The following is a 12351-nucleotide window of genomic DNA, read 5'->3' as shown; positions in this document are numbered from 1 at the left end:
AATGTGTTTCTCTAAGCATTCTCACTGCTAGCTCCCATGGCTAGTCTCCATCGCTAGCCCCCATCGCTAGCCTCCATCGCTAGCTCTTTCATGCAGAAATTGAGACATGGAGCTTCTGAGTCCAGGTAGAATCCAGAGATTAGCGTGGCGATATCATTTCCATCCTAGGCATTCTCAGGCGATGGAATGGCAGCTAGCTTTTCAGAATAAACACCCTCAATGTTTCTACACTCAGGTCCTCAGCTAAGCTTCCTGAAGAGCCAGGTGCCAGCTGGAGCTGGGGGGCTGCTGTCCTGTGATTGGCTACCATCATTTGTGGTTAGCCCTCTGTGGTGGGGGAGGGAGGGAAGGGCAGTGAGGACTGATAAATAATGCAGCATCACGAACTATGGGGCAGGAGAGCAAGGAGAGAGTAGACAGCAGATGTTGCTATCTCTGTGGCATCGAATATTAGCAACCAAACTGCAGACATTCTAACACTCTGGCCGGGAGGCCTGTGGAGCAAGGTAACGCTTGTGCTTTTCGTGCCTTGAGTCAAACTATTCATTATGTTTTTGTGTTTCTAAATCAGAACGATGAGAGGTGGTTTCCTTGCAGGCATCGAAGGGAGGCATGAGGAAAGCTGGAACTGATTTTGCGTTTGTTTGGAATGAAGGAAAACTAGGAAAGGAATAAAAGGCCAAGTTCAGAGGCATGGCCGGCTTCTAGCACAGATGGAACACATCGAAGTTGATATAAATGAATGCTATTGGCAGAGGAGGGCTTAAGAAAAGCCGCAGAAGGAGAGATGAACTGACACACTGTTAGCTCAGGCAAGTAAAAACAATCAGGAACAAAGAATTCCAGGCTGGGAAGAAATGAGCAGTTTTCCAGGTTTTGACATTTCCTGAGCTGAGAGGTTCAGTGTTTCTGAAAATGTGACCTGTATAGCACTTCCTCAGGACCACTGCAATATTTAAAAATGAGATTTCTGGACTCCATCCTAAGCAAATAGGCAGATTCTCTGGGAGCTAATGATCAGCATGTTTCGGAAAATAATCTCCGTAGTGATTCTGACTCATTAACTTTGAGACCTGCCGTGGAGGGGCACCCACTCCAAGGTTATGTTCTTGGGATGTGTAGCAAAGGGTCATAACTGTGTGTTTCTTTCTAAAGTGGTTCGGGGAGGGGCCCCTTGGAAGAAAGGCAAGAATTTTCTGGTTATTTTGTAGATGCTAGAAATGTTTTTGTGCATGTTGTGAGGGCAGATAATCAGGAATAGTTCCTGTGGAGACAACAAAGGAGCAGGGTAGATGTGTCAGAGAGGGGATCACACTTGGGTGCACAGAAGTTGTGTGATTGGGGTGGGGAGAGAGCTTAGTTAACGGAGTGCTCGCAAGCGTGAAGACCCAAGTGTGATTCCCCAAACCTTTGTAAAACAGCTGGGTGTGATATCCCATTCTTGTAATCTCAGCACCAGGGAGGAAGAGACATAGGTCTCTGGGGCTTCCTGGCCAGTCCGTGATGATATCTATCATTGTCAGCAGGAGAGGGTGAATCGAACAGTGGGGTACATGGGCTGCAGTAGGGCTGAGAGGAAATGAGGTGCTGCTGCGCTTTCTAGGCAGCCAAGGTTACTGGTGGTTTCTCACTACAAGCCACAGCATTGCTTCATCCATGCCACCCCAGGCTGGTTTCACACAGAGTCCATGGCCTGTGGAGGGAGGACATTGCAACCGTGGTGGTAGATGCTAACAGTTCTGAGGTGATATTGCTGACTGGGGTAGAGTTGAGCCAGTGTCAGACCCTCAGCCTTCAGACTCTGAGGTGTTTACTCTCAGACCTCTTGCTACAAGAGAAGATAGTGAGCATTTGAAGGATTTCAAATCACTCTTCCACGGTCCTAGCTTCATGTCATCTACAGGTTGGATTTTAGTCTCCCTGAGACATATTTAATACCAACCAACCAACCAAACAGAATAAAGATGCTCAGATTTAAGACTTAGGCAGGTCTTAAACCTTTTTTGGCGAACAATTAAAAAGAAAGAATGCAAAAAAGATCATGAGTACTTACGTATCTAGTCTTGAAAACATTTTATTTGAGCTGAATTGATCATAAAACTAACAAAAATACATGTGTCGTGTGGAAACTTAAAATGAAAAAAACTAATAAAATTAACAGACATTTTTTCTTAGTTCTAATTCTGATTTCTAGTGATTAAGCATTGTTAGGATTTTAGTGCACAGATTTCTAGAATTCCTGTATTTCCATGTGTATAAAATATAAATGTGTATGCATAAGCAGGATCCTGTTGCACTTGCTAATGTCCTTTCTGTCTTATCTTTTTGATGTGGACTTCTTTTGTTTACTTACATCTATAGAGATCACATATATGTGCAATATATACATAATGTAGGTTCTATTCTCTGTCTGAATCATTTATTTAATAATGCCCCTTTGGCGATAATCGGCATTATTTTCTGTTTTTCAAAGTAGCTTAAACCTTTCAAATAACTATCCTCAGGCTTTATATAAGTATCAACATATACTTGTGGAGGTATTTCTATAGGATAACTACAGAGAATCTTTCCCAAAGGAAATTTATTGCACCAAAGGCGACACATCTGAACTTTAAAAAGGCTTCACTGAAGTGTCACTGTGCTCACTTACATTTATGCTCCTCTTAAGGGTGTAGGAAGGAGGTCTTAATTTCTTCACACCTTCATTAAAACCAAGTGATACCAATGGTTTTAATCTTTGATAATTGGAGCGATTACAAGGACTCACTGAATCAGATTTGTAAAAGTTCTATCTTTTCCCAAACTCATAAAGCTCCCCATTAATACCCTTGCACATAGATCTCCCTTAAAACATATTGCATGCTTCCCACCTCTTTTTGTTTCAAAGTTTGGATACCTTTTTATGATTTGAGTTGTAAAACAACCTAATAAATACATTTGGTTTGATCCGCCCTAGCTAGTAACTACCTTATTCCTTGGGGACATTTAAACAGATGTGATTGGTGGGTGGGCTTGGTCACGATGTTGCAAGTTTGGGGAAGTCAGGGAAAGTTGACTTACTGAATGTGAAAGGTCAATATTTAAAGTGGTGAAAGTGGCATTTGGTTCAAGCCAAAGGCAGGGACACAGAGATTGGCTTTGCATTTGTTACAAGACAGAATGAAGAAACAATTGATCAGAAAAGAACTTTGTTTCATTACACTTGAACTACCTTTGGGGTTCTCAAGACCTTTGGATTGTTTACTCTCATAGTTCTGCATGAGGAACAGCCAGAATGTTTCCCTATCAATCAAGTCTTAGAAATTTGCCCTTAATTTTAATGAAAAACACCCCCAAAACTCTGACGTGTGATACAGATGTACATGGAATGAAGTGTGCTGGTTTAAAGAGAAGAATTCAAAAGCAGTGTTGCTAGCAGAATCCAGGCCTAGTCTTTATCTCCTTCACTCCTTCCCTGATCCCCACAGTCCCACACCTGTTCAAAATGTGCTCATTTGAGGCATCGTCTTCCTGACTACATGCCTATAAAGCTCACTGCGTTGGTTCATCTGTTGAGGAGAAAATGAGTTTCTAGACATAAGTTGTAGGCCAAAAGAGTGAACCCAGACACAGTTGGAAAGCATGGATGAACAGAGAATTGTGGGACGTTTGGCCTAATTCTAGAGAACTCAGATGACACTGTTTACTCTTCTTCTACATTGTGTTTGATATTTATATTACAGTTGGCATATCATTTTATTTATTGTTGCTTTTACTACTAATTTGTTTTTTAGATTTATTTATTTTCTGTGTATGAGTCCACTATAGCTATGTTCAGGCACACTAGAAGAGGGAGAAGATCCTATTACAGATGGTTGTGAGCCACCATGTGGTTGCTGGGGATTGAACTCAGGACCTCTGGAAGAATAGTCAGTGCTCTTACCACTAAGCCATCTCTCCAGTCCCTTGTTTGTCCTCTTATTAATAATTGAGGCAGAGTCTCATTATGTAGTCCAGGGTGGCCTAGACCTCTCTAGAGTCAACCAGGCTGGCCTCAAACTTGTGGCTTCTGCTCCTCCTCTTTAGAGCTGGATTTACAGACAAGCATCATCATTCCCTTCTGTAATTAAAAAAAAGATTTCTTTACTTTTTGAGATTATAATGCAACTGCATTAGTCCCCTCACCTGTAATATTTTTAACCAGAAGAAAATTGTTTCTCGTATCTCTTCTCGGTACTAACTGTAGTGCTAATGACCTTTGGGTTGCAGTGACTTTCAAGATGACCTGTGTGAGTTTTGTCTGAAACTACTTGAAGTTTTTGTCTTAGAAGTCCTTCAGCCTCTTAGTATGCTTGTGCTATGGTTTGTTGCAGGTTTAAAGAGCTCTGTGGTTCTGTTTCCAACGTAGACTCAGCCTTCTAATTTACAGCAGCATTCGCTAATTAAAATTGTAAGCATAATTACTATCCATGATACTTATTATTAGCTTGCATTCATAAAGCTCAAAATTCACTTCATCCTTTCAAGTAGTGAGTAATTAGTTTCTTTGGGTTTGTAGCTTTATCATCTCTTTATGACCTGCTTGGAAGAAATAAACAACCAATCTCCCGGAAGAATGCTTTAAAACCCTAGAAATATATTGTCCAGTTAGTGTAATGAGGCTAATGCAATGTGGAAAATATTACTTTTCTCTGGTTTAGTATCCAGTTTGTCATTGCATTTACTCACAAACAACTATGAGCACCTAATAGGTACCAGGGATGTGGGGAGATGAAGTCAATTAAAGACTCTGTCCTCAAAGATGTTAAGGATTTTATGGAAAGGGAATTCAATTTCACATAAACATGTATTTAAAATCATGCATATATGTAGTATAAGTGACCTCAAATATTGTCAGGAAAAGGACTGACCATTCTTGGGTCTATGATCAGCACTCAATGGAGAATATTAAGATAGGAGATTTAATAAATATCTTTGGAAAGAATTAAATGAATGAAAAATTGAGTGTGTCAATCTCAGTTATTTCCAAAATAATTGCAATATTGACACTTATTTTGTTTTTGTTTGTTTGATACTTTTCTTAACTTGACTTTTCCCCTCCATTGCTCCCAGGCAGCTTAGCCAATATGGCTGTCTCCTTGCCATCTACCCTGAGACTCAGTTCTGCACCCGATGAAATTCAGCACCCACACATCAAATTTTCTGAGTGGAAATTTAAGCTGTTTAGGGTGAGATCCTTTGAAAAGGCACCTGAAGAAGCACAAAAGGAAAAGGAGTCGTCAGAGGGGAAACCTTATCTCGAGCAGTCTCCGGTAGTTCCAGAGAAGCCTGGTGGTCAGAACTCAGTTCTGACCCAACGAGCACTGAAACTCCATCCTAAGTTTTCAAAGAAATTTCATGCTGATGGGAAGTCAAGTGACAAAGCAATTCACCAAGCCAGGCTTAGACACTTCTGCCGCATCTGTGGGAATCGTTTCAAGAATGACGGGCACAACCGGAGATACCCAGTCCACGGGCCTGTGGACGCTAAAACCCAAAGCCTTTTCCGAAAGAAGGAAAAAAGAGTCACTTCCTGGCCAGACCTCATCACCAGGATTTTCCGGATTGATGTGAAGGCAGATGTTGACTCCATCCACCCCACCGAATTCTGCCACAACTGTTGGAACATTATGCACAGAAAGTTCAGCAGTGCCCACGGTCAGGTCTACTTCCCGAGGAATGTGACCGTGGAGTGGCACCCCCACACACCGTCCTGTGACATCTGCTTCACTGCCCATCGGGGACTGAAGAGGAAGAGACATCAGCCCAATGTGCAGCTCAGCAAGAAACTAAAAACTGTGCTCAACCACGCGAGACGGGACCGCCGCAAGAGAACTCAGGCTAGGGTCAGCAGCAAGGAAGTCATGAAGAAGATCTCCAACTGCAGTAAGATTCATCTCAGTACCAAGCTTCTTGCAGTGGACTTCCCAGCACACTTTGTGAAATCCATCTCCTGCCAGATATGTGAACACATTCTGGCCGATCCCGTGGAGACCAGCTGTAAGCACCTGTTTTGTAGGATCTGCCTTCTCAGATGCCTTAAAGTTATGGGCAGCTATTGTCCCTCTTGCCAGTATCCGTGTTTTCCTACTGACCTGGAGAGTCCAGTGAAGTCCTTTCTGAGCATCTTGAATTCTCTGATGGTGAAGTGTCCTGCACAAGAGTGCAATGAGGAAGTGAGTCTGGAAAAATATAACCACCATGTCTCAAGCCACAAAGAATCTAAAGAGACTTTGGTGCATATTAATAAAGGGGGACGGCCTCGCCAGCATCTCCTGTCACTGACGCGAAGGGCACAGAAACATCGGCTGAGGGAGCTCAAGATTCAAGTCAAAGAATTTGCTGACAAAGAAGAAGGTGGAGATGTGAAGTCTGTGTGCTTGACGTTGTTCCTGCTGGCACTGAGGGCGAGGAACGAGCACAGGCAAGCCGATGAGCTAGAGGCCATCATGCAAGGCCGGGGCTCCGGGCTTCAACCTGCTGTTTGCTTGGCCATCCGTGTCAATACCTTCCTCAGCTGTAGCCAGTACCATAAGATGTACAGGACTGTGAAAGCTATCACCGGGAGGCAGATTTTTCAACCTTTGCATGCTCTTCGGAATGCCGAGAAAGTCCTTCTGCCAGGGTACCACCCCTTTGAGTGGCAGCCCCCTCTGAAGAACGTGTCCTCCAGAACTGATGTTGGAATTATTGATGGGCTGTCTGGCCTTGCCTCCTCTGTCGATGAATACCCAGTAGATACCATTGCAAAGAGGTTCCGCTATGACTCTGCTTTGGTGTCTGCTTTGATGGACATGGAAGAAGACATCTTGGAAGGCATGAGATCCCAAGATCTTGATGACTACCTGAATGGTCCCTTCACAGTAGTGGTGAAGGAGTCTTGCGATGGAATGGGGGATGTGAGTGAAAAGCATGGGAGTGGGCCCGCAGTCCCTGAAAAGGCCGTTCGTTTCTCTTTCACAGTCATGAGAATTACAATAGAGCATGGCTCACAGAATGTTAAGGTGTTTGAGGAACCCAAGCCCAATTCTGAACTGTGTTGCAAGCCATTGTGTCTTATGCTGGCAGATGAGTCTGACCACGAGACCCTGACTGCTATTCTAAGCCCCCTCATTGCTGAGCGGGAGGCCATGAAGAGCAGTGAATTAACACTGGAGATGGGAGGCATCCCTAGGACTTTTAAATTCATCTTCAGGGGCACTGGATATGATGAAAAACTTGTCCGGGAAGTAGAAGGCTTGGAAGCTTCTGGCTCAGTCTACATCTGTACACTTTGTGATGCCACCCGTCTGGAAGCCTCTCAGAATCTCGTCTTCCACTCCATAACCAGAAGCCACGCAGAGAACCTGCAGCGCTATGAGGTCTGGCGGTCCAATCCCTATCACGAGTCGGTGGAAGAACTCCGAGACCGGGTGAAAGGGGTCTCTGCCAAGCCGTTCATCGAGACAGTCCCTTCCATAGATGCGCTTCACTGTGACATTGGCAATGCAGCTGAATTCTATAAGATTTTCCAACTAGAGATAGGAGAAGTGTATAAAAACCCCAATGCCTCTAAAGAGGAAAGGAAGAGATGGCAGGCTACCCTCGACAAACATCTCCGGAAAAGGATGAACTTAAAGCCAATCATGAGGATGAACGGCAACTTTGCCCGGAAGCTTATGACCCAGGAGACTGTAGACGCAGTTTGTGAGTTAATTCCTTCTGAGGAGAGGCATGAAGCTCTCAGGGAGCTGATGGACCTTTACCTGAAGATGAAACCAGTGTGGCGCTCATCGTGCCCTGCTAAAGAGTGCCCAGAGTCCCTCTGTCAGTACAGTTTCAACTCACAGCGTTTTGCTGAGCTCTTGTCCACCAAGTTCAAATATAGATATGAGGGCAAAATCACCAATTACTTTCACAAAACCTTGGCACATGTCCCTGAAATTATTGAAAGGGATGGATCTATTGGGGCATGGGCAAGTGAGGGAAATGAATCTGGTAACAAACTGTTTCGACGCTTCCGGAAAATGAATGCCAGGCAGTCCAAGTGCTATGAGATGGAAGATGTCCTGAAACATCACTGGCTGTATACCTCAAAATACCTCCAGAAGTTTATGAATGCTCATAATGCATTAAAAAGCTCTGGGTTTACCATGAACTCAAAGGAGACCTTAGGGGACACTTTGGGCATTGAGGACTCTCTGGAAAGCCAAGAGTCAATGGAGTTTTAAATAGAATCTCCACATATGAGCTGGTATTTGCCCATGTGTTTTCCTTTGGGTTGCAGTGAGGTCTTCTTCTAGCACCCAGCACATTGTCGTGTGGGTGTGTCTCATCACCCAAGGGGTGACAGGTTGGAGGGAGAGGCCAGAGGTGCTGTCACCTGGTCAGGGATCGATAGTTGACAAGATGAGCTTGCCTGAGCCGGTTAGTGAGGCCAGAAGAGCAACAGGAAAAATCAGTTATTTGGAAGCTCAGTACCTTGGAGCCACGGTAGCTGCAGGGGACCAGGGATGCACAGAGATAGTGTGTGTGTGTGTGCCACTGTGTGTGTGTGTCGCGAAAATTAAAGCCAGGGCAGTCAAAGGACAGCCAAGCATGCTAGGAAAGAAATTGGTCTTGGGCATGTCTTTCTTTAATCCACCTCAATTTATTATATTTTGTATTGAGAGAAATGCAGGTTTTTTTTGCCATGTCATATTTTGTAGGGCTATTTTGTTAATCTCACATATGTTGATTTATTCTACAAGATTCAAAGGAGCCTTTGAGGTCTCCCTAAGAATACTGTACATTTGTAGGACATGGTAGCCTTTACCAAGGTCTCTCAGTGCATTTTCTCGTGTGATACATTTATGCAGAAATAAATTAAACCAAGGTTTCAGAAAATCAGTCTTTTCCAGGTTTAAATGGCCTCAGTATTGTCACCTTCAGTTTCTAGGAGGTCATCTGGTATCATAAATTTTTCAATAATGAAGCTAGAGAATGCACCTGTTAGCTACAGCTACCTATTAAGAATGATAAACTCATGTTCGCTTAGGTAGAGCCAGCCCCAGTTGTTTACTTTTACTTTTTAATTAAGAGTAATTTATGGTCTTAATGATTTTCCATGTAATCTCAAGGTTACAGATTTTTAAAATCTTTATTTTCGTATTGCTTAAAACCAGATTTGATACCTTGCTGAAAATGACAGTCAGATTTTCTCTATACGAAACATGGTTTGAATAAGTCCAGGCTTCCTAAAGGCCTTTCTTTCTGTAATATGTTATTATTTTGATTATAATCAGTTGAGTTTCAGTGTGTGCAGATTTTAGTAGCAGGACAGTGTTGTGTTTTTTCTATTTGTTAAGTTTATATGGAGTCTACTCATAATAGAGTAGAGGAATGAACATGCATACATTGTTTATTTATATTTTATAGCTTTTGGAATTTTTTGGATTAGCCCCAAAGTTCCAGGGATAATTAATACCTGATTTTGAATTTGAACCCATGCCTTTGTCTCTTAATTCTTGGTTCTTTATACTGTGTTTATGTTGTTTATACAGTTGTGTCAGAATTTAATTAGGAGCTACAACTTACCACTACAGTTTATAATCCTGAGAGTTATGTCTTTGGGGATGGAAAGTCATCTGTTTGTCTTGGGCTTTTGGATAGAATAAAATTGGGCCAAACCTCTAAGGAATCCATAAACCCTCTAGTGGCTGCAGTTATTTGGAAACTATTCATGTCCGTAGGAATTCAGCATTTTGCCAGGCACCAGCAATTTAAGAGTAGGCATGGGATTTTATTTGCTACTGAGTCATAATGATATGTTAGTGTTAATTAGTTTTTTCTTCCTTTGATTTTATTGGTCATAATTGTCAGTCTTCATACACAGTATATCAAAGAGCTTTGTAATTTAGTTGTCAAGTGTGCAAGAGTGACATTATCCTAAATGGCACACATTTGGTGCATAGGCAGGGATTGAATTTAGTGCTTTCTATTGAAAGATGCAGCCGTTTTCTTTGCTTTCTGTACAGAGCATGTCGAAGACATTCATAATTTAGTTGTCAAAAACATACACACACTTAAGCATTATCCTAAAAACCCTCTTTGTTTTGTCATTTGCAAACTAATAGGCTTCTAAACCACCAGTCCTTTCATCCCATTTAATCCTTACAGATGTCTGTGCACTAATAAACAGCTAAGTTGCCACCATCCTCCTACTCCCTGGAGCGTGCTGGCTGTTTGGTAGACACTTTCCCCATTCACTCTGTTAGTCAATTGGCCGCACTGTAAATACTGCCCGATATTAAATTCCCCTTGCTAGGACTGTAGGACAATTTCAGAAGCATTTGACTTAGGGCATGATTTATAGCACAGCCTTCCCCAGACTCTCCTAATCAGATCACATTCTGATAAACCTCTAGAACACCTGGCCACAGGATTTCCATATGTAGAGTGTCGCCTGTGGCTATTTGTTTCCCTCCGTGTGGAGACTGCACGCTCCGCCCTGGTCTAAGATACTCTATTTTTATTTTTAAGAATGCCCGTTGCAAAATGGAGGCAGATATTTCAGGGAAATTCAGGGCAATGAATGGAGGAGCCCACCCCACCCCCACCCCCAGCAGGGCTGGAGAAGTGCAATGCAGTTTTTTTTTTTTCTGCTCTGAAACCTGAAACGTGTTTCTACAGGTCGTCCTGCCAGCTTTCTGCAGTGCACTGCAGGGACCAGTGACTGTAGCTGATGAAAATGGATGAATGGTTGGTGAGAGGTTAAGAAGTGTCTTAGGATTAATAAACATGCACGCAGATGCCAGAGCAGCGGGGAAAGATGTCTTTCTCTCTCACGTGGACAGGAATTTAATTTTGTCTCAATTTGTTTTCTCAAAGTATGCATGAAAATAAAGATTTTTTTTAGGGGGTGGAGTGGGGTTGAAAGTATGGGTTTCATATGATTTCATACAGATTTCAAATTCTACACAGCTAGGAGGCAGGATTGGAGGAATAAGTCAGAGGGTCTTGTACATGCTAGGCAAATGCATACCTCTGAGGAATAGTTCCAGCTTTCTTTAATTGTTTTTTGAGATAAGGGCCCAGGCTGACCTTGAATTTGAGACCCTCCACTACCAGTCTTTGGGTAACTGGGGACATATGTGTGTGCACTGGGTTAGTTTTGCAAACAGTTGTTTGATACACGCGTATATCTTTAAATACTGTAGGACAGTTTTTCTAGTTTTCCTATAATAAGATATTTTAAGTCAAAGTTGATACTTTGTAGCCATTTTAAAATTTTTCTTTCTTTAAGTATATATGTAAGCCAAACCCTGAATTAATTAGTTTTGGGAGATATTTTGTGGGATTGTATTTCACTTTATTTTTTTTACCTATAATGATACGTTTTGTTTAGTGACTTCCACCAGTCTACTTTTCCCCTCTGAGGGGAGGTTTAGACACCAGGATGCTATGTACTATTTGATTTGAGGACCTGTATTTTCATGTTAAATGTTTTCATTCAAATTCATGGAAGAACCTGAATTTGAAAACTTATTTTCATGTTTTACTCTTTAGCATTGTTTTCACAATTTTGTGTTTAAGTATTTGGAATAAAAGTTTAAGATCTGAAAATAACAGGTGTTGTGATTTATATTGGTGCCATATCATCTCATATCAATTGTGTTGACTGCCCATACTTAAAATTATCACCCTCTTTTTTAAAGGACACAAAAATGAATTTGGTGGTTGTGATACTTAGTCTCAGTCACCAATTGGAGAAATAGAATCATCTGAGAGTCAGGCCTCTGGCCACACCCATGGGAGCATCCGTTCAGTGGGCTAACCAATGGGAAGAACTTCTCTCTGTGGGATCCTGGACTGGGTGAACTGGGGAAAGTGAGCTGAGTCCAAGCACTCATTGCTCTCCACTTCCTGACCATCTGCTTCAAGTTCTCGGGGGCTCCTGTCCTGCTGTGATGGATGCTTTTGAGTTGTGAGGTGAAATAAATCTTTTTGCACTTGAGTCAGTGGGGACAGTTTATCACAGCATTAGGAAAAGGAAGTAAGACAGTGATATTTGAAACAAAGGGTACTAGATTAATGATAAGGAATATAATTTATCATAATGTAGGGTGAACAATTTTGGTTCTAGATACTTAATGTAAACAGCAAAACCTTTTAAAAAATCTTTTAAGAATCTTCTAGAAATTCTTATAAACCCAAACCCTGTGATTAAAATTATGAATTTTTTCAGTTGCCCATGGCCACCTACATTATGGCAAAAAAGACCCCAGGTTCATTGCCTAGTGCTTAATAATAATAATAATAATAATAATAATAAAGCAGGCATTGTAGAACGTGCTTGCAGCCTCAACTCTTTGG

At 42.0% G+C, this 12351-nt stretch overlaps 1 protein-coding gene across 1 annotated transcript; it reads left to right on the top strand.

The window, feature by feature from the left end:
- Positions 1–411: 411 nt before the first annotated feature.
- Rag1 (recombination activating 1) lies at positions 412–10637 on the top strand. The gene is made up of 2 exons (XM_052183073.1): positions 412–506; positions 5092–10637. Exon 2 carries the CDS (start codon positions 5106–5108, stop codon positions 8226–8228), a length of 3123 nt encoding a protein of 1040 aa, XP_052039033.1. The 5' UTR covers positions 412–506; positions 5092–5105; the 3' UTR covers positions 8229–10637.
- Positions 10638–12351: the final 1714 nt, after the last annotated feature.

This window comes from Apodemus sylvaticus, chromosome 5 (assembly GCF_947179515.1).
Source record: "Apodemus sylvaticus chromosome 5, mApoSyl1.1, whole genome shotgun sequence".
Taxonomy (NCBI): Eukaryota; Metazoa; Chordata; class Mammalia; order Rodentia; family Muridae; genus Apodemus; species Apodemus sylvaticus.
This window is presented reverse-complemented; position numbering and strand designations above follow the sequence as displayed.

Bases quoted from the DNA above. Each gene is read 5' to 3' on its own strand.
- Rag1 (XM_052183073.1), top strand. From the start codon at position 5,106: ATGGCTGTCTCCTTGCCATCTACCCTGAGACTCAGTTCTGCACCCGAT.